Below are 27528 nucleotides of genomic sequence, written 5' to 3' on the forward strand. Positions count from 1 at the left end.
CAGCTACAATACTGTTATGGCATCGCTGTTGGTTTTGGGTTGCAGCATTACTGTTATCTGAGCTAAAAGAGATCCCTCTCCTTAGCCTGGGTCTCTCAGGGTTTTAGGAGGGAGCTTCTAGCCTTACTTCACTGGTGTGATGTATCTTTATATCTTGTGCCCTGCATGCCTGGGCCAGCCCTCCCTGCTGCATCTGGCCTCAGGGACAAATCTTTTGGACCAAGCAGAACTGGTTTTTAAAAAGCTACTGGATGCTAAATAGAATTTGCTATTTCATAATATTTTAGCCTGCTTATAAATACTGACCAAAGGTTGGTGTCCCTGTTGTAATCAAAATAAGTGACATCTGTCACAGGAATTAAGAAGATTGCTCTTTTTGCTAAACTCTGGAATGGGAACGGGTGCAAACATAGGCAGTTCTGCAAGGCAGCACAGGTCCAGCCAGCTGTCTTGGAGGAGGCACACCAACATGTGGGTGGGAACAGTGAGGAAGAAACTGAGCATTACTAAGACTAGAGCAAGAGATGTTCTAGGATAGGACCGGATCTGATCTATTATAGATACTGGGAGATTTTGCCCTAAGGATGCTACAAGGGACTTCCAAGTCTCTCTTCCAAGAGTAGGAGCCTTCCTTGTTTGGCCAGGATATGAATTGTTTCATCCTGAACAATTCACAGCAGTAACCAAATAAATGTTTTGGAGGTAGAGATAATCTGCTCCTAATCCACCTGTGGTCTCTCCTACAGTAAATTAGCACAGCTGACGTGTTGTGGAGCAGTAATCTCTTGAGGGGGACAGTGTGGAAAGAGGTGTACTTGCCCCAGTGTTTAAGGGGCAAGGCTGCAGAGGCTGAGGGAGCCCAGTTCAGCCCCTCTTTCCCTGCAGGCACCCTGCTCTGTGTAGGCTTTGGTATGGGGAGAGGGAGATTTGTGCTCTGACTGTATCGGCCCCTGATGCTGGCCTCACCTCCATCTCCCTATGGGAAAGGCAAACCCAGCTAACTTCCCCTGCAACAAACAAGCCCAAGCTCAGCAACTTGGAATCAAAGTGCCTGTGTGCTGGGGCATAAGGCCTTGGCCCTATGCGCTCCCTGGGGAAGGTGGCACGTTCCAGCCCTGCAGAGTAGCAAGGACTGTTCCCTGCCTAGTAGCCAGGGGAGCAGTCCTGGAGTAGCTCCTGCCCAGAGGGAGAGCAGGGATTGCTGCTAGTGTCTGAGTTCTGGCTGGAGCTTGGTGGTTTATTTTGGGGTTTTTTTGGATTTTTTTTTTTAGTGAATTCTTGAAATAACATTTCCTTTTTTAGCAAAACAGAGACTGGTGTATCCCCTGCAGGCAGGGATAAAAGCCTGCTCCAGTTCAGTGCCTGGTGGGAGCAGATTTGGAGAGTGTTCAGGAACTGCTACTGCTCATGGTGGGAAAGTGCTTGCAAATCCTGGAAGGGACACAGTGTAAATATCCCCTTTCCTCTGCTGCTCCTTGTGCTGGAGTTGCTGAGGGCTCTGGAGCAGGCACAGTAACCAGAGATGCTTTTGCTTCTGCAATCTGTTCTCCTGAATGCCTTGTATTGAAATATCCCTCCTGTGACTTGAGCAAGGAACTGGCCTGGGCCTGCCTACAGCCTTTGCTGGGTGGGTGGTCACCGGAGCCTGCACCTGCCAAGGCCAGGGGCTTAAATTCCCTCCCCACCTGGTCAGCTTCCTCACACAGGCAGGGTGCTGGCTGGGCTGGGGTTCTCTGCCTTGTATAGGTGGGAGGCAGTATCTGACTAGGTGCTGGTCTGTGTTGGTTTTCTCCTTGCTGTAAGCTGCCCTAGGGTCTCTTCCCTGGCTCTTTCAGGTTAGCTATTAGCCATTTCTCCCTGTGGGGGTATTTGTTCTGCATCAGCCTTCTGCTTTTAGCACCTAGAACATTCCCCTTTGCTAAGCCTCCTGCTGTCTTAATGGCCTTTGATCACTCCTTGGCCCAAGCTATGTATTGGCACCAGAGCTTTTTGGTGGTGCAGGGGATTGGGGGCCATCTGGATGCCTTGTGGCAATGTTTGCTAACTCGAGAGAGAGCTGAGGGCCAGTTTGGTCCCAGTTTCCTCTTTATGCACAGGGGCTCCTGTGTGAAATTTTTGGCTTTGCTTTTGTTGCTGATGTTCCCTGCCTTCTTTTTTGTTAATGTTCGTCAGGTGCAGGCCTGGGGTTTTCACAGTTCAGACTGTTTATATTCTGCTAATCTGCACCAATCTTATATTTCACAGTTTGCACTTTTTGTATTTCAATAAAAATTAAAATGTAATCCCAGATCCAGGTGTGTCTGTCAAGTGGCAGCAGCTGTGGCACATCTACAAGAAACAGAAGTAAGGCTGGCTATGCTGCCAGCCACAACCATGCTGATAGGGAGGAAATAGAGTATGAAATGCCTCCTATGTGAGTAACTCTGGGAAGAAATACTAGTTTGCAGGAGCCTCAGGCTGGAAACAGAGTTCAAACAAAATGAATTATTGTAAAGTTGGTTCTTTCCTGAACAGGGCTGCGCTTCCATGTTACCGTCTCCCTGTCATGATGAACAATCTGCCTAGGATTGCCCTTTCCAAGAGGCAGACCCAGCAGTTGCACAGGTTGTGGTATCACCAGGTGCCAAGTGGGAGCCACCTGCAGGCTTTCCAGTTAGGATTAGCTGGCTAAGTTTATCCTGTGGCCAGGTAATATGTGCAGCACAGGTCTGCACCTTCTCATCTCAGTATATGTGGATTACTAACTCCTCAATGTACAACAGTCTGGTTAGGACCACTGCACTCCACCCCTTGATCACATACAGTTAACTGTCTTTTCCTAGGCCCTCTTAATTTGCTGGTAAATTTACATCAGTAAGTTTTTTTGTTAGAAGCCAAGAATTAGGACTAGAAAAGAGAGTGCTGAAGCTAAAAGCATCAGCATCAGGCAGTAGCCTGAGCGCTGGCTACTGGCCTTGTCAGGATGATGTGTTAATGCTGATGTCAACCTTTACATTTCTAAAAATGTGCTGCTTTTCAGCTTTTATTGTTGATAAACCATTCAATTAAGGGCTTCCCTGTGTTGCCATTTCTCGTTCTGCATGTTGACACTGGCCCCTGTAAATGGGGCCGTGGGGGTTAAATATGCTGACTACATAGTGAGATCACAAACCTCCTGAGTGCAGCAGTTGGTCCAGTTTCTGGGCTTGGTCACGGTGACCTGCCTGTCACTGTGCTGCAGCAACATCTGCTCTGGCCTCAGAGGAGCTGCAGAGCAGGTGCATCTGTCCCTGACAGGGATCTGACATTGGCAGGACCTATGCTAAGTGCAGTCACATGGGCAGTACTGAACGCAGTGTAAACACCACTGCAACTGGACATGTTTTCATGAGTAGCTGCCCTGTGGCCTTATGGATATTATTCTGAGAACATTTTTCTTTTTATAATAGCATACAATAGGCTCATAAGGGGAGGGCATTTAATTGTTCCTGACTTTGGTGATTAATCCTACTTCTGTGGCTGTTTGCTTTTTCACGTATTTGCTGATGGCTTTTCCAATCCCTTGTCTTACTGGCGATGTGGTGAAAAGGATGGATACTGAAGGCCCTGTAGTAAAAGTCAGATCCCAGAAGGTGGTTTCTGTGAGTTTGCCAGCAATTTATCTCCCCTCACTCTACAGTGTCTTTTGTAAGTGCATGAAATGACATTCATAAAAACACACAGATATACAAGCATGTACTGTAGACTGATCAGTAAGGTTGCAGTGGGATACGCCAGTTTACTGCGTTATCTCCTGAAGACGTAAGAAAAGATTGCTTTTAATAGTTACCCTTGTACCCCAAGCTGGAATATTTCCTGTCATAGAAGCTTCCAATATACACAGTCTTTTTTTTTTCCATTCTTGCCATTTTATCCACTTTGTCTTTTTTATAATAACCAGACACCCTTTACACTGCAGCTTAAATCAGCAGTTGTTATATTTACACATTTTTACCATCTTGTCTTTCCTTTAAAGGGAAGGTACTGACACCTTACATGGCATCATGTGTTATATAGTGTTAACTTTAGGCAATACTAGAATACAGCTGTTAAGTATGGTTATTCTTTCCACATCTTATTAGTCTAACTCTCCTATCAGCTCAAAACATTCCCACTCTTTAAGCATGTAGTAGCAACAAAGTACAATGCAAATTCTGCGGATGGGGTTTTCTTTCCCCCTTTTCCCACCCCTTTCCTTCAGGGACAAGTTAATATTTCAGCGGGAGTGGGACATCTAGATAATTCGGTTTCCTAATTCACTGGGGAGGTCAGCAGGGTCAAACACTGTGTGACTGTTCCCCCCACCTTCATTTGGAACCAGCCCAGCACCTGTTCTGTCGGTCTCTCACTATCCTTCCAGCAGGTTGGTCTCACTATGATCTCACTGACTGCTCCAACTGTAATGTACCAGTCCATTTTACCCTCTCTGATGGAGGCAGCAAACTGCTCCATCCTGCACTCACTGATAGGCAGCTCTCTGACCGTTCTGTTTCCCGGAGGAGAAAGACGATGAGGTTGGGACTGTCCCAGACCTGTCGGTACATGTGGAGAAAAGCAGAATGTTGCTTACGTAGAAGTTTTATTGGAAATTCTGTGAATACTTGAAGTACACTGGAGACTTTCCAAAACAATACAATTTGAGGAGCCTTCCCCTCCACCCAGAGTATCTGTAAATCAGCAGCTACATACATACTGTCCTTAATATCGAATCAAGCAGACAGCTGCTAAAATAAACAGCCTTCATAACATAACCTGTGGCAGGCCACAGCAGTAGCTAGATCTTTCCTGAAGCAGAGCATTTGTGCAGTGGTCAGGAAACTCAGAGCCTAGATGTAGCAACTATGTGTTGAAACTGAGGAATGTCCAGAGAAGAGGCACCTAGCTCATCCCTGGAGAATCTCTTATTGCTATGGCCATCCAGCTCAACACTAGCAGCTTATATAGGCAATTGTCCAGCCTTTTGAAATAGAAAAGAAACGTGCCACACCGATATTCTGCCTTATGAGATGTGGGAGCTGTAGCCATGTTAGGAACTACATCAGCAAATGAGCACAAGTAATAGCACTGACTTTCTAGATGGGATTAGCAAGAATGGCATGCTCTGCCAGCTCCACAGCTTGTCGGTGGAAGAAGAGCACAGCAGGAGCGCTGGCTAGGTGAAGTTCAACCTTGACTATTCTTCTCCATTCATACAGTGTGAACTAGCACTTTGCCTCCTCTCTGCTGCTCTGCAGCCCATAGGATCACTAGAGAAAGGTGACAAGCACCTGTCTGAGCTATTTACTACAAGTTGGCAGACCAGCTTCCTGAGCAAAGATGAGAGCCAGCTGATCCATGAATTCCTCGTGTTAATGCAATCCTTCTGCAACCCCTTCCACCTGTGAAACAAGGTGGCTCTGGCTGTGGGGATCAGATATTTATTAAAGCCCATGTAACTTAAGCCCTCTTATGAACTGTTTATCTTTGAAGTTTTCTTAAATGTTTGTGCATTTTACTTTGCACGGACAAGGCAATTTCCATGTGAGGTTGCTGAAAAGTTGAATTGGTTGAGTAAAGTAAAAAGGTTCTGGTGGGTAACTTTCCTTCAATAAAGCTCTTACCTAGAGTTCTAGAGCTCACATGGCCTCCCACCAAACACATCACTCAACAAAAAAGTTGGGAAAATTCAAAGCATTGCATTGCTCTGACCTTACAATAAGCTGTATTCTGAACTTGGCTCCTTGCTCTAGCAGTGGCACAGAAATAGTGTTCTGGAGTGGAGCTGGGGTTACCCTGTCAGCTGCAGGCAATATCTTTCAACTATGCATGCAGTAGAGCTGAAGAAGCTGCCACACAGCACTGACTAGAAGGCTGGTTACTTGGACACTGAGGAAATTAAGATGGTTCCTTGGTACTGAGGCAACACAACCTCACTTCTGGAGAAAGACAGAAAAAGTGTTTTAGGACAGTAAGGGGTCTTGCAGTTGCTCACTCTAGTTACACATGGGAGGAGGAGAGAGAACCACAAGAAAATTCACCTTATCCAAGCTTCTGTTTAGTGTCACCGTTTCTCCTCCCCTCCTTATATCGGGCAAAAGACAGCAGCCAAATCAACCATAGAGCACTGCCAACCGGTCACACTGTCGATGGCCAGATCATTACAAAAATAAAATTTCAGCTACTCAAAAGCCAGCTGATTAAAAAGTACCATAAGCTTCCCCAAAAATGTGCTTCTTTGAAGAAGCTGCCTTCTGAATGACTGAAGATCACTGCAAATTTATCCATGCCTATCAGAAAACAGCTTTTTACCAAGTCCCTGCCGCTCCACTCCACTGATGTGTGCATTTCATTCTATCAACAGGCCCTGACTCGCTGTAATGGACACACAGTCCCCAAAACAGAGTATAATATTAATCAAGTCTGTCTTAGAAAATAAATATCTTGGATATTTTCCTGCAAAGAGAGACCAGTCTCACTGGCCAGGGTTCCATGGCACACTTGCTCTTGGCAGTGATCCAGGGCAGAATGACCCGCACTACTACATGAAAACAGAACATCTTTTAAATATAGGTTTCTTTAAAAGCAATAAATATTTTTGATTCTTAAGTTCTTCTATTAACCATAAAGCAGGAGGGTTTGCAAGGATTAGAGGAAAGAATCTTGGACTAAGACTCCTAGTTACATAACCCTAAAGAAATAGGATTCCTAGTATTTACAGTTACGTTTCAGAAGCAGAGACTATGAATTCAGCATCATCACAGCTGCTACCTGCAGGTTTGCCAACAGTCAACACTGTTGAACTCAGCATGGCCAAATGTCAGTGCACTCGGGAAGGAAATGTGGAAAGCGCTTCTGCAGTTTCACTCCGGCTGATCAGCCACCTAACAGAGGACCTGGCACAAAACCACTGCGTAGAGACCCAGTTCCTTGGAAGCAGGAAAACAAAGGTAACTTGTGTTACACAGGTCCCAAAGCTGACTTCTCTCCCTGGGCTCCAGGCACGCACACTGAAGTCAGGATGAAATGCCCCGTTGTGTGGAATGGATGTCCTGGACTGAAAGCTGTTGAATCTGCTGAACTCACAGACCCTGGAAATGAGCAAAAGCTTTCTATGCTCTAACAGGATCGGAGACTGTAGGAAAAAGTCTGTTAGCAAGAAGCTCTACCTACGGAACTTACACCAGAGGACCCTTGGAGGAAGCTTATGGCAACTTTTCACAAAGCCCCTCCACATAGAACACAGACTGAGGAAAAAATATTTTTCATACACTGGAGTTTGACTTCCTTGTCCCTACTGAAGTCCTAAATTCAAAACTGACTGTGAGCAGGAAAAGCGGTCCAGAACTAGAGGGTGGAAAAGTTGAGGAAAATCAGCAGATGAGCTGTATCTGCCGTTGAAGAGAGTAATCAAAGAAAGCTCACTTGATGGAAGGAACTAGTCAACGTGAGACAAAAGGCAGAGCAGGGGCAATAGAGATAGTTGTTGATGTCATCTCCAGGATGCCTTGAGGAGGAAGAACTGCTGCAGCAAAACTAGGAAACGGCTTCACTGCAAGGTTTCTACAAAAGCATCAAATTCTTTGACGTTTTTCTCGTGGACTGCCAGCTTCTCTGGTAGTGAGTCCTGAAAGGGTAAAGAAAGGTGCAAGTCAGGGCTGATTCACAGCAGACAGAAGGAAACTTTAAACACATACTCTAGGATAAAAACTCTGCTTCTGAGTCTTGCAACCCCTCTCCACTGCTATGGGCTCCCCTTCCCATGTGCACAAAACCAAGAATCCTCTGGCAGCATCCAGCAAGTGACCCTGACAAGGGCACTCTGCCCAGAGTCTGTTTGTTCTGGAGGAACAGGAGGTGCACTGGGGCCTTTCCTTGTGATATCCCCGCCACCAGCTGCAGCACAATAACCTGCTCACGTCACTGCCTTCATCAGGTCACTTGCAGCGCTCAGCCTTTGGTATTCATTTTTCTCCACAGTATGTTACAATGCCAGAGAGCCCAGTGGAGCACTCACTCAGACATGACTTTCACCAGTCACACCAGGACTTTACCTCTGCTCAGGCTGCAAGATCAGGCCTGATTTGCCACAAGTTTGACACCCCAGAGGGAGGACTAGTTTGGGGGGTTTCAATGACAGCCAAAGCAAGCACACAGCAGCAGCTTTCAGCTTCAAGACAAACACGCCAGTTTCAGAGGCTCAAGTGTGCCACAAATCTGCATTTATCTGGAACATATTAATGAGGGACTCCCTTTGGACAGGGTCTGTCTTCTGAGAAGTACAGGAAAGACATGGGGGCTTTTGGAGCAGGTCCAAAGGAGAGACACAAAAATTGTTCAAGGGCTGGAGCATATCCTGTGAAGACAGGCTGAGAGAGTTAGGGTCGTTCAGCCTGGAGATGAGAAGGCTCTGGGGAAACCTTACTGGGGAGACCTTACTGTGGCTTTTCAGTACTAAAAGGGGGCCTTTAAGAAAGATGGGGACAGACTTTTTAGTAAGGGCTGTTGCAATAGGACAAAGGGCAATAGTTTTAAAAGACAGTAGATTCAGACTAGATACAAGGCATTTTTTTATGAAGGTGATGAAACTCTGTAACAGGTTGCCCAGAGAGGTGGTGGATGCCCCCATCCCTGAAAACATTCAAAGTCAGATTGGATAGGGCTCTGAGCAACCTGGTCTAGTTGAAGATTGGACTAGATGACCTTTAAATGTCCCTTCAAACCCAAAAAACTATTCTATGATTCTATAAAGATACTTTTTTCAAACTAAGGGAGAGCATTATAAAGCATATATGATTGCCACAAAAAGAAATTTCAGGGCTCCATACCAAATCCTCTGCCATGGATTGCGCTCCAATGTCAATGGAGAGGCTGCTGAGTTGAGGGGGGTTCTGAAACTCACGGTAAAACGTCCCCAGGTCCATTGGAAGAATGTCATCTTTTGAAAATGCTGGTTTCTGGAATCAAAGATACTGCTGTTAATTCCCATGGACATTGGCTTCCCTTTTGCTACAATCTCAGGTAAAGTCATTACCTGCTATAGTAAACATCTTGGCATTACAACCGTTGCTGCAATAATGCATATTAAATAACTGAAGAGCAGTGAAGATCTATGGTTGTTGAGCAGTTGGAAAAGAGCATTTATTTGGAATCTGGCTCCTTTAGGCATTAGAGAGAGGATGCCAAGTCTAGGTATTTAATTGGTAGCTGCTGATTCCAAGCATCAGTGTCTTTGCAGTTCTGGGATTGTCGGGCTCTAGTTTGGAACTGTGAATCATGGGTCTTTTCCACTCCCATTGAAAACTGCTCTTACATCATTTGCCATCGTACAGCACCTGAAGCCCACCTAAGATGCAGGTGTTACATAAGAGCACTGATGGGGGCACTTACAAAGTCGATCATAACAAAGTCATCATGGGTGTTCCCTGTGCTGCTGCCACTGGAGCCCTCTGAGTGTAAGCTGCCTTGTAGAGGAGATTCAGTTTCTGGGGAGTCAGGAGGATTGACCTGCCCAAGAAATCAAAAATGGTGAGTACTGATCTTATGATCATGTCAGTCTGTGTATTTTGACAGCGTGGGGGCAGTTAGGAGGTTGGACAATAAACACACTACAGCAGGGGCAACAAACACATGCTGTTATTTGCATGTCTAGAGAGCCCAAGACTTCAACACAGGAGACTTCTTGGAATCAAACAAATCTGAGTAACTAGTTATTTTCTCAAAAAACAAAGTCTATTCAAGGAAGAGAATAGCATGGATGTTTGCATAAGGGTTGCTGAGAAGGCACATATACCTCTGGAAGAGGCTTACCATGGGGTCGTTATCTTCCAGCTCAACATTCTTGGGAGCGAACATGGCAAAAGGAATGTCTAAGTTGGCCATGGTCACCTGAGGAGATTCAGCAAACAGAATTTCACTAAGACTCTCTGCTTACCCAGCACAGAACAGGATACTGAACGTCTTTGTCAGGCCAGCTAAAAATGGCCCAAGATCAAGTCAGCAGTTAGGCAGGAGGCTGACAAACTCATTTAAAAGGCATAAAATAGAGAGATGATACTCAGCTGACCAAATGCAGATACGTACCCCGAGGTGGGATTGCTTATATACATCTTGTATAATATAGGCAAAAATTAACAAACTGATAAAAATTCAAAGAATTCTCCTTCATCCATCCAAAAGGCCTAGAACAACAGCCCTAGGAACTGAGCAGAACTAAATGCTTGCTTACTAATGATGAACTGGTCTACTGCTTGTCCCTTCAAGGAAAAGGAGGCTTGCTACCAGCTTTCCCAGTTTATCAACACATGGTAGTGGCAGATCATTGCAAGACCCAAGTGCAGTATTAAGTCTTCTATTCTCAAATAGGGTGTTGGCAAAGTGGGGCAAATTCAATGGCTGTCACATCTCAAAAGGATTTAATGAAAAACAAGCCTATAGTAAAACCTAGTAGGGAAATGCCGCAGGCAAGAATATACACTCTCAGTCTCTGGGGTTACTCTGGCATTGAGGTGCTTTTTGCTCCTCTGTATAGGAACAGATGGAAGAAGAAGGGTATTACGGTGCCCTCTTGAGATCTACTGCTCGTTACCTGGTTAATGGGTTTGTTGACAAAAGCTCCCACCTTCCGGACAAAGATGGTTTCCAAAAGGTCATGTGGGGAGCCACACTTTCCTTCACTGCTGTTTGATACTGTTTCTGTGTCCTCACTGGGGGAGGAAAATAGGTAACTAGTGACTCATGGCACAAACAATACAGACAAATCTATAGACAAATCACATGCTTTATGAGACTCCTTCATTTTTCTTGGTTTACTCTTAATACTGGAAGAAGAACCGTTGTGCCACACCTTCCTCCTCAGTCATGAGCACCAAAGAAGAGTGGACACTTGTGGAATCAAGATTTTTGTTTAAAGATGGACAAAAACTATTTAGCTGAATGAAAAGTTGCTGCCAACTGAAATAAGCTTTTCTTTTTGGAGGTGGACTTTACACTTCAGAATGTGCATGTTCATAGCAATTCCTGTTCATCACTTATTTTTTTCAGTAAAACAGATTTTTCAGTCACAGATCTCTCAGGAAGTGAGGGCAAGGACCAGAATTGTATCTGTCACTCAGTTTACAAATGCAGTAGTCTAGTACATTGCAACAGCCACTCCCAGTATGACTAATTCACTGCATGGCTATTAGTTACTTCTAAGACCTGTTTGGGGTCCTACCACAGGTATTCAGAACTTTAAAACAAAAAAAAATGGTTTAGTCTTATGGAAAGAGGATTACTTAGATAGCATTTAAGACTCATTTGTGAACTCACTTCATCTTGTTTTACAATCAGCAAAACTAGCAGAGAGATTTAAAAAAAAAAAAAAGATAAAATTGATAATAAAGTTAACATAACAGAAGGATGTTACATTGCATAACAGGTTTAAATAGATGGGCAAGATCATTGTTTGGAGAAAGCCTGAAAAAGCCCCAGTCAGAGAAAGCTGTACTTTATTTTGGGGGATTAAAAGACAGTAGTTATGCTACAAAGAATAGATAAAAAGGGGAAAACAAAAAGTCTTATCTTAATAGGGATTATAAATGGGCTAGCACAAGAGGTGGATCATCTAAAACCAACCTACCTACTAGAAGGAGTAGCTGCTGAGTAGTGGACTCCATCCAGTGGGGTGCACATCCTCTCTTGGTCAGCTTGAGTGCCATGTGCTGGCTGGCTAGGAATTGGGGGAACTCCCCCCTCTTTGCCTGGACCAATCAACTGAGATGGAGAGGAATGGTTGAGTTAGATACCTCAAACAAACACCACAGTTCAATACAAAGCAGATTCCATTACACTGGGCCCAAGTTGTGGGATTTTTGGCATATGACTGGTCTCCAGACCCCATAAGGCTGAGAGAGGTGTCAAGTAGAAGCTGATCACCATAATACAAACTTTTTTTATTCCCTACCTACTCTACTCCTCTCCACTTCAGGCCTGTTTTACACTGCAGAGCTCTCTGGCTATAGGTCCTCTGCTTCAAGGAGAGGAGTGGGGGGAAAAAAATATATCCTCTTGCTACAAGCCCATGGCTCCCTACAGCTTCCTGAGAAGGGGAAGTAGAGAGGGAGGTGCTGATCTCTTCTCCCTGGGATACAGTGGCAGGACACGTGGGAATGGTTTGAAGCTGCACCAGGGGAGGTTTAGACTGGACATTAGGAAGCATTTCTTTGCTGAGAGGGTATTCAAACCATGGAACAGGCTTCCTAAAGGTGGTTGATGCCACAGTCTGTCAGTGTTTAAGAGGCATTTGGACAATGCCCTTAATCCCAGGCTTTAACTTGGTCAGCCCTGAACTGGTCAGGCAGTTGGACTGGATGCTCATTGCAGGACCATTCCGACTGAAACTCTTCTATTCTGTTATCACCTTATCAGCAAAACTCTGGTGTAGCAGCAAAGTCACATGCAGAAAAAGACTTCTGTCAACTTTGCTTATTTGTCTGATGAATGAATGTAAATATGCCAATATGGACTGTCAGTGTATCCTCTGTCTAGGCTACAGAACTGTGCTTGCATAGCTATAGGGGCAGCAGCAGCTCTGTAAGACAGGCAAAGTTTGGAATCAGTGACTTGCAGGTGCAGGCAAATAAGCCTGGTGCCTGCTCTCTCAGTGTAGTTTTTCCACATGACCCCTACTCCAGTAAACTTGGGCATGCTGAGGAGCCAATTCCCAGCTCTTGTGGAAGCTGTGCTTTCTCTATATTTACCTTACATTCTTTTCATTTCTGACAGACAGGATACCAATGCATGCACTAGTTTCAATGCCTCTCTCAGATGTACAAGTGACACAAATGGTTGCAAATACCAGCCATGCCGGTTCTACTCTCTACAAGTACCTGGTGAGGGTGTGCAGCATGCAAGCCACCAGCAAAGAGTACAGGATACCCCATGTCAGCTGATCCAACTCCCAGGGCAGCAGGCTGATAGGAAAGACGAGAGCTGGAAAGCTAAGAAAGACGAGAAAAAACAAGAAGGGCAAAGGGAGAGGAGAGAGGAAGGGGAATGCCCCACAGTCTGAATAATCACCAGTCACTGAAGAAGGAACAGGAAAGTCAGAGGCACAGCATTTCAGGCTGGCAGAAGGATTCCATTGATTCAGTGGAATCAATAATGAAGGTTATTGCTCTAAAAAGTTCTTATTGTTAAGTGGACTATTTGACAGTAGTCCAGGATATTAAGTCTGGGCCTTGAAAGGAAAAACAAGACTGGCTTCCTACACACATAGGAGGAGGCTGAGCAAGGTATGACTGACATCCAGTCCCAGGGAAGCTCTGCCTACAGGCTGGTTTCAAATACTGGGAAAAGCATGAATGCCATCATCAACTTACTAAAGAGCTAATATTTAATACTTTTTCATCCCAAAGCAACTACACTATCAACTTTTGAACCTACTCCCATTTCACATTAAAACAGCTGATCTTCCAGACCTGTTCAAGTAGCTTCAGTGAAAGAATACAGAGTCCCATAAATGTGCAAGGTAAAGGGAACTGGGAAGCTAACCCTTGTGAGATTGCTTTAGGAATGAAGTGTTGGAACCAGTGAAACCTAGGAGAAATTCCTTACACATCCCAGGTAGAAATCTACCCAGTCAGGTTAAATAAACTTTCCTGTTCTGGCTTGCTTGAGCTCAAGAGGAGCACTTCTTCCAGAGCTCAGTGAGCTCCAGCAGCACCAAGGCTGATGTAATTTACAGGGGTCAGAATGCACTGAACAGCACTTTTACTCATGTGAGGCTGGTTAAGCTGAGTGGAGCACTAATGACTGTAAGGTTTAAGGGACACTGGCTGTTAACAGAAAACACTCAGAACTGTGCCTTACTACTTATGTCTTTCACTAACAATCCTGGACAGCTGTTGTGTTTTTAGGATGCTTATCCTGTCTTTGGGAGACCTTTATCTGCAAAGGCATGTAAGAAGCCAGTCTCAATAATGTGCCTGGCCCACTGTGGGTTCACCAGTCTTTCTCATGCACAACAAACATTCCACATTGTCAAATTTGTACTTTCCTGTATTTGTTGTGTCATGCCAGAGCCCTATTCTGGCCATGTATAGTATATTCTACTGACAACTCACTTGATGTGAAAAGGCCAGTCCCATCACTGGGACCTTCAAGGTGTCCGTCACCACAGGAGGAGGGGTCTGAAAATGTGCCTTTGTGACAGTAAAAACACACTGTGCACAGATACAGACAAACAGAGGAAACAAGGAAAAGAGAGAGAGTGAGAGGGGGGAGAGAGAGAGAGAGAGAGAGAGAGAAGGACTTCAGAGAAGAACTATGAAGAGTTGGATGAACTGAATGCTAGTGAAGAGGTTTTGGCTGCAGCAGCCACACCTACATATAGAGAAGTCTCAGTACTGCCAGAACACATTCATTTAGTAAAGAACTGACTGTTTTCCAATCTGAGTGAACCACTGAACACAGGTAATATTTTAGTAAACCCTGACATGAACTAACTGCCAGGACTCTGTTCCACAGCTAGTTATAATTGGTACCAGCCAATTAGCAAGGAGAAAGCTGAGCAGATGCCAGAAAAAGTCAAGTAATTTTTTTTTGATTTTACAAATTACATGTATTTCAAGACTCTCCATACATCCAATACTCCTTATCCTCCAGCTTTCCAAGGGATCATATCTTGGCAAGTCTATGCTGCACTCTTAGAATAAAGGGTACTCAGACTATGGCGTAATTCAAACACACGAATGTGAAGAGAGAACTCCATCAACAGGAGCAAAGCTGCGGAAGTAAACAGTCTCACAGAGGGTACTAATGCAAAAAGGGCAATTCAAACCCAGTTCAGCTCCATACCTCCCCTCAGTCATTTTCTTACCAACAGTTTTCATTTTTAAGAAAGCTTCAGCTTCATTTCTGGGAATTATTCATGGCCAGACTCTCTCCTGAAATTTGGGCTACTTCACAACATGCACGCACACACACACACACATGCACAGATATGCTATGCAAGCTCACAGGGAGAAGGAAGCAACTATTCCCTTGTACCATGCAGGTTAGGCCTCACTTTTACTGAGAAGGCAGGTAGAGATTTGAAAAATTTGCCTAGAAAACCACACAGTTCCCAGTATTTTCCTACATATTAAGTTGTATATAGAAACCTGGAGAAAGAAATTAACTTCTAATTAACTTCTAATTTACTTTGAAGTCCACTCTGCCAAGACAGCCTTAAAATTCTAACTGTGATAATAAAGACTGGCAGTTGCTTTATAAATAAGGGTACAGCATATGGCAACTATTAACCACAGGAAAAGCAAGAATGTAGGCTCATACTTAATGTGAATCCTCAAGGTTCATGTGATTTCATAAAGCTTTTCCCCCTCCGTGACATCAAAGCTCATGACCCCTGGCAAAATGTCAACTTTAATGTAGTTCCATTCACTATTACTGTTAAGGAACACTGGCACAAGCAAGCCAGTGGAAATTTCCTTATGAAACCTTTTGTATTTAACCCATTTTATGAAAATGCAGGACACAACTCAGCCACAAACTCATTTCCTGAACTGTGTATTGCAGAATAAGAGAAGCTTTATTCCATTAGACTTACTGTGAGCACTGGCTAATTAGTTCAACATTGCCTGATGCCCTGTCACCCAAAATCCACTTGACAAGAACACACTTCCTAAGACAGGCTCATTTCTAGCTCATTCATAAGCAGAATACATTCTGCTAAACCAGGCACACTAATTCCTCTGAAGCAGCAGAAAGACCCATGGCAAATTCTTTCAGTGGAACAGCATTCCAATTATTCTTCATTCTATGTTTCACATCAACAGCAAAAGAGATTTAGAGTCTTTAGATTGTCTTTAAAGATCAGCAGAGCCATCTGCTTGGCTGGACAACAGGGCAGGGCATTCCTGAATATTTAAAGCAATAGAATAACTGCAACTCTGGCCAAGTCTTCAAAATACAGAACTGTGGAGTCAGATACACAGGACAGTAAAAGAAGTTGGGAGTTTCTGTTTTTGATATTCAAAAGGAAGCCACTTTATTTTAAAATTAAACTTAAATGAAATTTGCAGGGGTAGGTGGAATTGTAGAGTATTAAGTCCCCAGTTCAATACTATGACCCAATTTTTTCTTGCTGATACTTATTCCTGCTGCCCCAACTACTTTTAGATGGTCCAACAGATACAGCTTTTGTCTTTTTTTCAGTCTTTCTCCAGCATTTTCCTGGTATTTCAATGTTTTTGTCTCAATGTCAGTCTGTTACCCCCAATTAGGCTGTCTGGCATCAATGTCCTGAATTCCTCCTCCTGCAGTATCAGAATGTAAATGTGTAAGTACCCTGCTATCCTCTTCAAGCACGTCTCAGCCCAGCTACAGGAATAGGATCTTTTAATTTTTCTCAGTATTTCAGTCTTTCTAGTCCCCCCGAATTTTGTTGAAATTAGTGTCTAACTAGGTTTTACTCAGAGTATAATGACATAAATAACCCATACATTAAATTTTAATTAACAGCAGGAGGCTGCCTGCCTGCACAATAGCTGATGTAGCAATATGCACACTACTCTAACAGCAATTGCTCTATCTAAATTAAGAAGAGCCTGGTTTCTCTTACCTGAGATGGAGGAGAGGTGGAAAAAGATGTGGTACACACTTCTTGGGAATCTTCTACTGAGGGGTATACTGCACCATTGTCCTCACCAGCTCTAAAGCAGCAAGAAAAGTTTTCTAACTGAAATATTCTTTGAAACAAACAAATAGTAAAACACACTGGGACAAACACTGCAGGGAGATTGAGAGTATTTGGGTGGAGTTGAAAGGAGAATTATGAAGGGCTCTCATCTACTTGGCAGAACTGAGGAAAACAAGGTATGAAAACTTTCATTTTCCTCAGGTGCTCGCCTTCTACCCCCACATAAAAAACCAGAGGTGTTTCTAACTAATGCTTTTCTTGTACCAGCTAATGCTATTGGCTTTGGTGTTAACAACCATTGTCAAACAACACCACTGGTCCCAATCTGAATGCCCTCACACACATTTTAGAGAAGATGAACCTCTCATCTACAAAGAGAAATTAAACTCTGATCTTCCCCCAGAGGAAATATCTGGAGATGCATGCATCTGGACACGTAGCTGACAGCAGGATTAACCATTACACTTTCAAATTCCTTAAGGCAGCCAAGATTAAATATCCCTTGTGTCCAAGTGCTCCTGTAAGGACTTTGGGAAAATACTGGGGCTTGCTCACTCAGTCTTCTAGATATGAGGAGGAAAATGTCAACCTTCATCACAGGCTCAACCGTGTCAATATGACTGACACTAATCCTCCAGTGTCCCTTCCCATGCAGCCGCAAATAGTGGAAAAGGCTTTGTATTTGGGCATAATTGATGCCTTCACCATGGCCCACAACTTCAACTCAGTATTTCCTCACCTGTAATTGCAGGGATGCATGGGTGAAGAGCTGGGATAGGGACGGTCCACAAAGTGATCAATTATAATCCCCATGATAGGAGGGGTCCTCTCAAACTGCCTGCAAGGCAACAAGCAATGGTGTTATTTGCTTCTTCTCTCTACTCTCTTCCCAATTCATGGTGCCCTCACAGAAAACCCTTGTGTCTATTAATGGGACCAGAGCATCTTTACAATTCAGTCCTGTGACTCCAGGCAGGTATCAACAATTTGGAGTTCTAGAGCCTGGCTCAGGGCTACCCAAATACTCCCCTTGCTGCAAGACTTAAGCATGAGAGAGAGTATTCTCCATCAAGGAGAATCTCAGCAGGAAAGGATAAGCGGAAGGGAAAGATTTAGCGGCTCAGAATATGAGGGGTTTAATAGCAGATTATTGTAAAACAGTTTCTGGCACAATCACATTTTCTTACCTGGTTGACATGAAAGCAAGGTTGATTCTGTAGGCACAAGACAAAGTGATGGTGCCCACTGGGGTACCCACTGTCCCAACACGGACTGTCTGGAAACCTGTAAGGTTAAGGAATGACCATCAGTTTCACTGATTATTTACATGCTGCACTTTTCTATTCTAAGGTCACATTATCTTATTTCTACAGTGTTTCCACTATCCCTTGCAATCTGAATTCCAAAGACACACACAGAGCCCGTAACAAAGCAGCAGCACTAGGCTGCCTTGCTGGTAGGCTTCACCTGCAAGACTTCTTATGGTGCTTCCTATCTTGGTTATCTTCCTATCTTAAAAAATTGTTCTGAAGTGCTTCTTGTTCCTTAGCAGATCATGATCTTCTTTACCAGTCCTACCCCTTAACAACATACTTCCACGTTCTTATTTCAGTTCTGGATCACTAGAGTCAAAATGGCAATCCCCCTAGACTTTGCCCAATTACCACCATTATACTTAGTACCTTATGACACAAGCCTTCACTGGCGGATCCAGGTAAAAAGCATATGTAAACCTCACACTTTCCTCATGGCACTTAGGAATAGTAATAAAAGGCTAGTCAGTATGAAAAACAGTTCTGCTCTAGTTTGTGTGTTGTCTAATCATACCTTCTCCCAAGCCACTCAGTTGCACTTCACCAAAATATATCCTAAAGCAAAAGAAAAAAGAAAAGCTATTAGGTGCATTGGGGACATAATGCTATACGTGTCTTAATTTAATTTTATGAGTTGAAAGGTTGAAACTACTTCTCCTCTTCAGGAAAAAAACCCAAAAGAAATGGCTAGAATGCCCATCTCAAAAAAAGCCTTCCAGCTACTTCAGAGGAGGACATGTCATGTAAAAAAGAAGAAGGAAGAGAAAATGGTAGCTTAATACGAAATTTCTCTTCAAGTTTTTTAAGCTTCTGTGCTAAGTCGACAGTTCAGATCAAAAATGTGAAGTGATATAAAGCATCTTTAAAATGGAGCAGCAGGGCAGAAGTACACACTGGAGGTATGTGCAGTGTAGATAGGCATTTACCAGATACAGGCCAGCCACCGAACTGGACGCTAATAAGCACTTTAACCAGTGCTTTCACGTACAATTATCTTTACTCTTCCCAACACGGCAGGGAAACAACACTTCACAGCCTGCGCTTAATTTTTCTTCCAATGGCTCCAATGGAAGCTATAAGGTGATACATAGCCCAAAGTTTTCTTCTCTTACTGTTCAGTATTAGTTAAATCCAAATAATTTATTATTACTCATCCCTTTGTAACTGCATTTGCAGCTACACTGTGCAACTCTAGAGTTTCTGCTGTTTGTGTTTCAAATGGGAAATTTCTGCTTTACCTGTACAATATTACATATTCATGGCCCTGTTTCCTTGAAAGTCTGTAGGCTGGAGTTACCCTGGTTATAGCAAGCAAAGACTTCAGCAACAGAGACAGCCTGTTGTATACAGTGTATGAAACTTTGATTTCTTTGTCACACCTATAGAACACAAAGGAAAAAAAATTAGTCTTTTGTTCCCAACTAAGTTGTTTGGTTTTGTTTGCTTTGGGTTTTTGTTTGTGTGGTTTGATTTGTGGTTGGGTTTTATTTTGTTTATTTTATTTTAAATAAAAATTAGTCTGGGCTGGTTGTTTAATGTCAGTTTTATTGCCAAAATGATACAATAAAACCCCAGTGTGGCTACCTGTATTGACCAACCAGCTAAGAGCCCTACTTCAACCTAGTCACCTGTTGTAGAAGTAAGTGCTGAAAAAATACATGCAGCCTTCTATTAAACAGAAATATCTTTTCAGTATTAAAAGCATTCATCATTATCTGAAGAAGCATACTAGTTGTAATGGAAGAATGAAAAAAGAATAAAATTACTAGTTTACTTTCTCGACACCAATATTAAACAGTTTGACTAGTGCATTACACAAAGGGGAGTTCCCTCTGAAGTGTTCCTGGCCACACAGCCAATATGTGCTCGTTGATCATCACAGATTAGCCACATTTCCCATGTTCATCAGCTGAAAACTACAAACATACACAAAAAATGTGTGAAGAATGCACTTACTTCTCATTCATTTCTAGACACCAAATTTCCAGCTCCATGGAGTCCCCCTGGATGCCAAACAAAGGCTCATTTCAGAACACAAACTTTTTCACATCTCATTAATGATCAGCAATGGCCACACCTCTCAACAAAGATTTGTCTCCTGGCTCCCACTTTCTTGTAATGCAATGACAGAAAAGGTGCACTGAAAGTCTCACTGCACAATTACATCACCTGAGAGAACACCTTCCTCAGAATGGCTAAGTTCTTCATGGTCTAAGAAACTAAATTTTGCTGCTCTGTGATTTGTGTGTTTGCCCTCACATATTTGCAGTGAATTGCTTCTGCTAAACAATACATTTCATTAGCATACTACCTAACTTAATAAAATTTAGATATTTTCACATTGTCTTGGACTAAAAGTGCTCTGGTGGGTGATATAAGATTCAAGTCAAAAAAACCCCACAAACAAAAAAGGGCATCTACTTTGACTCAGTTCTCACCTCTGAGGTTTTGAGAGAAATCTCCACGCACATAGACCGTCCAACAGCGGGTAGCTGTCCTGCCAGGGCTTTCTTTGCTTCATGAGTAACCTCTGGTATATCTTTGATTGCCAAATTGAACTGCAAAATGAAGGAAATGATTCAATTTTTTTATTTCTTTGAAAAACTGCCTAATAGTACACTGCAGAGAGGCTCATAGACCCATATATAACATACTAGGTCAGCGACCACTGAAATATTTATGAAACAGAAAATTTCCAGCTGGGCTTAGGCTCTTCATATTTGGAAATATTTCCTTGGCTGCTAATTCAAATGTTTTTCTAGATACTGCCATAAAAAATTCACTCCTTTTCTCTCACTTGAGTGCTATCTTCACTCACAAAGTATCTTGAGTCTATTCAATTTTAATAAAGCCCATTACTACAAAGTCCTGAATTGCAGAGTTGCAAACTTCTGACAGAATATAACTCATCACCTCAACCCCAGAAGATCTTGAAAACATGCCTTAACTGGCAGAAGATGCTGAGAGGCACAATTTGTCTCACCTCTATTCAGCCCTGAAGAGTCCAGAGTGATTTGTTGCATATGAACAATAACAACCAAAAAATATCCACACCCCCAATGAACATAACTGAATACAGTAGCTATTCTTTGAATAGTTATTATAGTCTGCACAAGACTGTAACAGTCACATTGTGTTCTCACCACACACATGTGTGAGTGCACACACACACACACACACACACAAACACACAGAGTTAAGGATTTGCTTTAAAAAACATGACCTTACCCAGTCAGAACCTGTTGGGGAGGATGATGATCGGGTACAGATTTTCTCTCCAAGTCGGGCCTGGACAATTACTTGTACCGTCTGGAATATAAAGGAAAAGATACACACTCATGTTTTGGGCTCAGCAGAGCCCTTAGTTCAGAGTTAGACAAGTTTCAAGTAAAAAAAAAAGAAAGGGCTGACCAGGATATGGAGAAGCAGAGTTTGCTTCGCTGATCTTCATGTCTAATCAATTTAAATTATTACATGTAACAGGCAAATGTATTTCAGAGAGAAAATCATTTTAGGTTGACCTTTCTCTGTAATAACATGAGGTGACCAAATCAATTTTGCTATCAGGAGTTGCAGTTTTCAGTATTAACGAAACAAAATTTATATCCTGAACCTAGACAACTAAAAGGAAAATCAAGTGCATCTGTACATGTATACCGAAGCCACTGTCATGTATACCAAAGCCATCTATGTACCAAGTGAGGCCAAATTTTATAGTTACTTATCAACATAATTCAAAAGAACATTCTGGTATTATTGCTTTTGGATGCAATGTGAAAATTGAGATACACTGGAAAGAAAGAGTGGAGTCCAGCAGAAGATACCACCTAGCAGCTGGATGGTTTCTTGTGTTGATAGAAACCCAAAGTTGACAGAGGTTTGAAGTGCCTACGACTGATTCTAAAGCAGGACACTTCTGGGGGATGAAAGAGGATTTGAAGTAGAAAAAAGGGGAAAAGATGTTTTAACAGTTACTCTCAGAAATCTCCTAAATTTGACATTACCTTTTCTTGCTTTGGTCTTCAGCAAAACAAAAAAAGAAAACCAAACCCTAGCCACAGCAAGTATGTTGGGTCTTTTTCTTAAACAAGAAAGAAGAGGCATTTGTCCAAAGGGGAGAAGTTACCTTTAAAGCAAAAAATTTGATGAACTTGTCCAGGTCCTTCCTGTCCTGGGAACTGAGATCAGTGTCCATTGCATCTGGCAATCTGAAATACAGCACAGGTCTGGGAATGAAGTCTTCCTTCAGCTTTCTGTTTACATTTCAAAATATTTTTGCCATTAGAGGCCACCTCAAATGAAATGAACTTTGGAGTGTGAGTGTGAGGTATAAACACGCACTACTAGTTCACCTGGTCAGTGCAAAGATAAAAATAATGAAAAAAACAACAAAGGAAGTTCAGAATTTAAACTCACTACAAGTTCTCCGATTTTGCTACCTTAATTAAAAAAAAACAAAACCAGCAACAACAAAACCCCCAACCAACCAAATCAAACCAAACAAAAAACCCAAAACACTCCTACACTGACTGGATGCTATACCAAGCTATCCAGGAGACATGGCAGTCTCTGCTTCAAAAATTATGTATATTCAGCTATCAGCACTGGTCAAAACAAAGCCAAATTGTTTTCTTGAATATGAAATTCTAAAAACAGTATTTCAGCAATATTTCAGCAGATATTAAAATCTATATAATAAACCACTGCTGGAACAGGCTACGCCACTTCTTTACTTCTAACAAGTGCTTGTAGTAAAACTGTACAGCTATAAATTTACCTACAATCAACTGAAAAGACACAGTTTTACCAAGGAAGAGACCAAAGTCCTCTGTTCATTTCTCCTGAAAGCTCTGATAACAAATAGTTAGCTTTCACATTCACACTGACTTGTTTTTCCAAATACGATTGTTTCCAGCAACACAATGAACTTGCAAAGCATCTGAAGTGAGGCAGGGCAAGGCACTAATCTGATTTCTGCCACCATCACGTGACATGGCCCAGGATAAAACACAATTTTTCTGTCTCTCAGTTTCTTCATATATAAGTTAATAATCGTACAGAGACCATGGAAAGGAACGCCTTAATTAGTAGCATTAACTGTACTTTTTGCTCATAAGCCTTCCAAGTATTAATTCACCCTTAACTCCTGTTGCTGTTTTGAGAGAGCTAATCAGCCTGAAGCAGCTTGTCAAACACCACGTATTTACGGAACGTGCTGCTCCTCACAGAACCGTCGGCGATCTGAGGTCAAGGGAGCACGAGCAGCTGCTGTGCACAGTGTTACTCAGTGTTCAATTGTTAAGCAAAGACTGAACTTGCAGCAAGGTATGCTATTTATACAAATTAAAGCCTAGCAGGACGAAGGGGCTAATAACCATGTTCACATGGAAGATATATTATCTTTAATGACCACACACATGCAGGACTTCTATTCAAAATGTCTCAGTTAATAGCAATAAAGGCCTAATGCTTTAGAAGCATCATCCAAGATAGGCTGCTAGATAAGAATACTGCAACTTATAGAGCATTTTATACAGAACAGTGCTGTTTTTTGAATGACTCTATAAAAAGAAAGTTGGACATATAATACGGTTGAAAAGTTCCTAGGCTATATTCATAATTCATCTCCCAGTCCTGCACAGTTCTTGTTACAAAATATAAATGCGTAAAATAAAAAACAAAAATAAATTTGTAAACTGAGAACTAACAACACGAGCCATTCAACATCGGATGCATTAGCAAATTATCCTTTGGATACTTTAACCTTCTCATCAAAACTATTATACTTTCTTTCCCTGCCTTTACCTCCAGTAGACTGACATTACAGACCTCTTCTACCTTAGGGGAGTTCAAAAGAAAGTCAGCACTTAAAGTGCTGTTTAATTGATGCAGCACTCCAAATTAAAAAAAAATAACCCTTTAGTATAGACACTTCCCACTACACAAAAACCCCCAAACCAAACTATAAAACATGCAAGAACGACCTGTTAATATTCTTTTGAGTCATTAAGTGAAGCACTGTCAGGGCTGAGGAAATCCGATATTTACAATAAAACCTGGCTGATACAGGTGATAAAATACTGCACTAAAAAATACTTCTTTTTTTCCCCTCAGCAAAGAGAATGCTGACATTTAAATAGCGAGAGAAATCAAACTAGCTTTTAATTTGAAAAGAAGTGAGAGGGCATTTCTTTGCAATCCCAGGAGAAAGTGGCAACAAAGTATATCCTGATCTTGTGGGAGAGCCGTCAAATGAAGCACACACACTTGCCTCATGCAGCTGGAAAAAAATTTTTATATCGACTATTACAAAACATTTGGAAACTAATGGAAGGTCTTAGGCTCACTGGTCTGTTAGGAAAGGAAACAAAGATGATCATCTGCAGGATTCTCGGTGCAGTATACGAATTAGTTCTAATGACCACACAGCCAAATATCTCACAGCCACCAGAGGTATGTCTTAAATTGAGGTTTCAAAGAATGAGAGCCCCATGGTTCTGCCCTGCTGCAGCAGAATTTGGATTCTTCCTGCAAGATCTCAAATTATCTGTAACATTCATGAAACATTTGGAAATTCATACTGTTACCTCTGAAGCTTCAAATGTCAGCAACAGTTGACTCACCAGAGCCTGAAGTAGAGCAGAAAGTATGGGCCAAGGTTTCCTGTCAGGAATCTGTAATTTCAGGGAGAAAACGGGACTTTGGAACTCAGCTTCTGAAATGTGTAAGGTAAGGGCTGTCATCTGATGACCGCCATCTCCTCATTTTTGTAGAAGGTCCTCTAGTGATTGCCTGACACCTGCTAAGGCTTAGGACAATGTTCACCTTTACAATAATTCTTGATGAGAGTCAAGATGGAGCTAGAATTACAACTTTTTATCTACAACAATTCTTCGGTACTCTCAGGTTACCTGCTACAGCTGACCAGAACAGGAAGAAAATTCTGTAAACTTAGTTCCACCAAACTCATTCAACCTCTCAGGTCCTGTTGCAATGCCAGCATGGCTCCTTGTTAAGTGCCACTACTCGGGCATATGCTTAGTTAGAGGAACGTGCTGACTACTTTTACACTGAATAACAACTAGAAGGAAATAACCTTTGGTCTAGGTTAGAAACCTACAAATGACTGATTTCCTGTCACCTAAGTAATCCTTTCAGTAAACTGATGTATTCATAGGTACAAACAAGCATCTTGTCCACATGGCTTTTTGTTTTGTCCCCCTCTTCCTTTTTATACTATTGCTTCTATTTACATGCCTCTGTCTTCACTTTGCTGTGAATAGAAATATCAGAGATGGATGTTGAAAGGAGAACTGCCACACGTGGCTCTTTTGACTAAAGCCTTATTCTTTCTCACGAGGTTGAGGCAGAGGTTTCTCCAACAGTTTAACATTTAAGCAGTGCCTTATACACTCTACTGCTACTTACGCTCTCCTTCTCCAAGGAGAAGGACACATCAGCATAAGCTGGTGGCGCTGTTTGCATGATGCAACGAACTGTAAGAGCCCTCCCCTTCATGCCTGGGTACATCCCAGAGGAACTACAGTGACCGGCATGCCATGCTCCAACTCGGGAACAGCCCCGCTGCTGGCAGATACCTGTAACCCAGCACACAACAGGTGCACAGGAACACCTGTGAACTCCGTGACATTATAGTACATGCTTCATACATGGGAATTTAGCGTGTACATGTCTGACACGCACATAAACAGGAAAGGAGCAGAAGCACCTGACACATACCAGGCATTATTCATGCTGCTGGGGAAAGCATATGTAGGCTGCTTCCATCACCTCCTACATTTCACTTTGAGCCATGGCTGCTACAACTTAAAGTCATCCTGCTTTCTTTTCAAATCAGTGCAAAATAATTACTCATGGTTCCTATCCCAGAGTGAAATTAGGGATGAAACCAGAGTGGGTGTCACTGTAAGGAGAGGGCTGTGGACTGCTTCCATCCCAGATGTTCATTCCCTGAACTATGCCCCCCAGACAAGGCTCTTGTCCCTACCACCCTTCCAGAACTTTGTTAATACAGGACACAAATCCAATCTCCAAGGATGTCCTATGAGAAGCTCAGAAAAGTTCATTGAATCATTCAAGTGAACAAGAAGCAGATGGAAGTTTTTTGAAGGTTTTAGCAGAGTGCCTCTGGCTTGACGGCCAAGAAAGCTTTCCTAGAATCAACCCCTTCAATGACCAAGAAGCTTCACTGCAAGCAGGTATTTTAAGCACGTTAATAAGCAACTATAAAAAGATCTCCATAAAGACAGTGCTCTGTTTCAATGCTGGGCCTACAAGTCAAAGTCCATTATCCTACAATTACTTAAAATTCATCTCCATTTTTCCTTCTTAGTAGGTTAGTCAGAAACGTGGGGAGAGGGAGGGAACAGTTCTAAATTTCAAGGTATGACACACTAATTCTTTAAAGTTCATGGATTTTTTTAAAGAGGCAATTAGAGTAGACTCTAGCAGAAAAACTATTTCACATAATATAAACATTCTTATGAAATGAAAAGCATGACTAAGTTTTGACTGATAAAGAGGTAATTTCTCCTCCTGATCAGAAGACAAATTTACTTCATAACCAATAAATGATTCTGCATCTTAGTAAATATCTTATTAAAGCCAGCACTGCCAGCTCCACTGACTTAGAAAGAAAATTAAGTAATTCCTGTTGACTGGCAGTTACCTTCTGTACTGTCCTAAGGTCTAAAAATGGTATCAGTTCAAAGGTCCATCCTCTCATTTTGTTTGTCAAGCCAAAGTATACAGACTAAACCAGAATCTGCTTCTACATACCCTGTACTACAACCGCCAACATAACCACCACCTCTCAACTTCTGTATGAACACATGTTCAGAAAAGTTAAGATTATACAATACCATTTAAGCAAAATAAAGTGATCCTGTATGATCCTTCCAGACACCTAAATATAGCCTGGCTCATCTGAATGACTTATTTCTTGCCACAAGAAGGAGGGGTCCACCAGGTCAGGCCACTTCTGTAATAATTTGGAGATGCTCTAAACTTCATTTGCATAGCAAACTAATTTTCAGCTAAGGCAGTAATTTACTGTGTTTTTCCCCCTTGCTATGTGCCTAGTCACACCGCTCTTGACACTTGTAAGTAGGCAGTTCGTACGCTCAGTCCAAAGCGTCCCTTTTCTACTGTTCACTGACGTGGAAGGTCCCTACTCTCACCAAATCCACGGGAACAACTCTGGCGATGCACTAAGAACCATAGCTCCAAGAGGAAAGAAAGATACAATAACCTGATCTTTCCTAACATACAGAAAACTCGCATGTTACAGGAAAACTACACAGTGGAGTGTGCGGTCTCACCTTCTACTATTTCCAACAGACTTTAAATTTCCAACAGGTTTTAAAAGACACCACTTTTAGAAATTCCGGCGGGCCCTGTCCTCCCCAGTCTCCACTGACAGCCACCAGCCGTCAGGAAAACGAAGCCCAGCTGACACGAGCCTGTCGGGAACCGACCTCCGCGAGCAGCGAAGTCAAAGTAAAACGCAGACACGAAGCC

At 42.5% G+C, this 27528-nt stretch overlaps 1 protein-coding gene across 12 annotated transcripts in view; it reads right to left on the reverse strand.

Annotated features, from left to right (window-relative positions):
• Positions 1–4580: 4580 nt before the first annotated feature.
• ATG13 (autophagy related 13) overlaps positions 4581–27528 on the reverse strand; it is a 24088-nt gene continuing 1140 nt past the window's right edge. Inside the window, exons 1-19 of one of the 12 annotated variants that reach the window (XM_018082320.2) lie at positions 27330–27460; positions 24612–24662; positions 22115–22196; positions 21217–21297; positions 20427–20546; positions 19945–19991; positions 19227–19367; positions 18503–18543; positions 17863–17959; positions 17415–17513; positions 16598–16688; positions 14100–14198; positions 12864–12974; positions 11615–11748; positions 10583–10700; positions 9805–9882; positions 9385–9501; positions 8823–8951; positions 4581–7621 (exon numbers count right to left, since the gene is read on the reverse strand). In XM_018082320.2, coding sequence (XP_017937809.1) covers positions 7544–7621; positions 8823–8951; positions 9385–9501; positions 9805–9882; positions 10583–10700; positions 11615–11748; positions 12864–12974; positions 14100–14198; positions 16598–16688; positions 17415–17513; positions 17863–17959; positions 18503–18543; positions 19227–19367; positions 19945–19991; positions 20427–20546; positions 21217–21297; positions 22115–22183 — 1650 coding nt within the window. In that variant the 5' untranslated portion in view covers positions 22184–22196; positions 24612–24662; positions 27330–27460 and the 3' untranslated portion in view covers positions 4581–7543. Of the gene's footprint in view, positions 7622–8822; positions 8952–9384; positions 9502–9804; positions 9883–10582; positions 10701–11614; positions 11749–12863; positions 12975–14099; positions 14199–16597; positions 16689–17414; positions 17514–17862; positions 17960–18502; positions 18544–19226; positions 19368–19944; positions 19992–20426; positions 20547–21216; positions 21298–22114; positions 22197–24611; positions 24704–27329; positions 27461–27485; positions 27514–27528 lie in introns of those variants that run through there. The other 11 variants (XM_018082323.2, XM_018082319.2, XM_029964360.1 and 8 more) reach the window with 11 other exon arrangements.

Source organism: Manacus vitellinus, unplaced genomic scaffold, assembly GCF_001715985.3.
Source record: "Manacus vitellinus isolate BGI_N305 unplaced genomic scaffold, ASM171598v3 scaffold_6_pilon, whole genome shotgun sequence".
NCBI classification, from domain to species: Eukaryota; Metazoa; Chordata; class Aves; order Passeriformes; family Pipridae; genus Manacus; species Manacus vitellinus.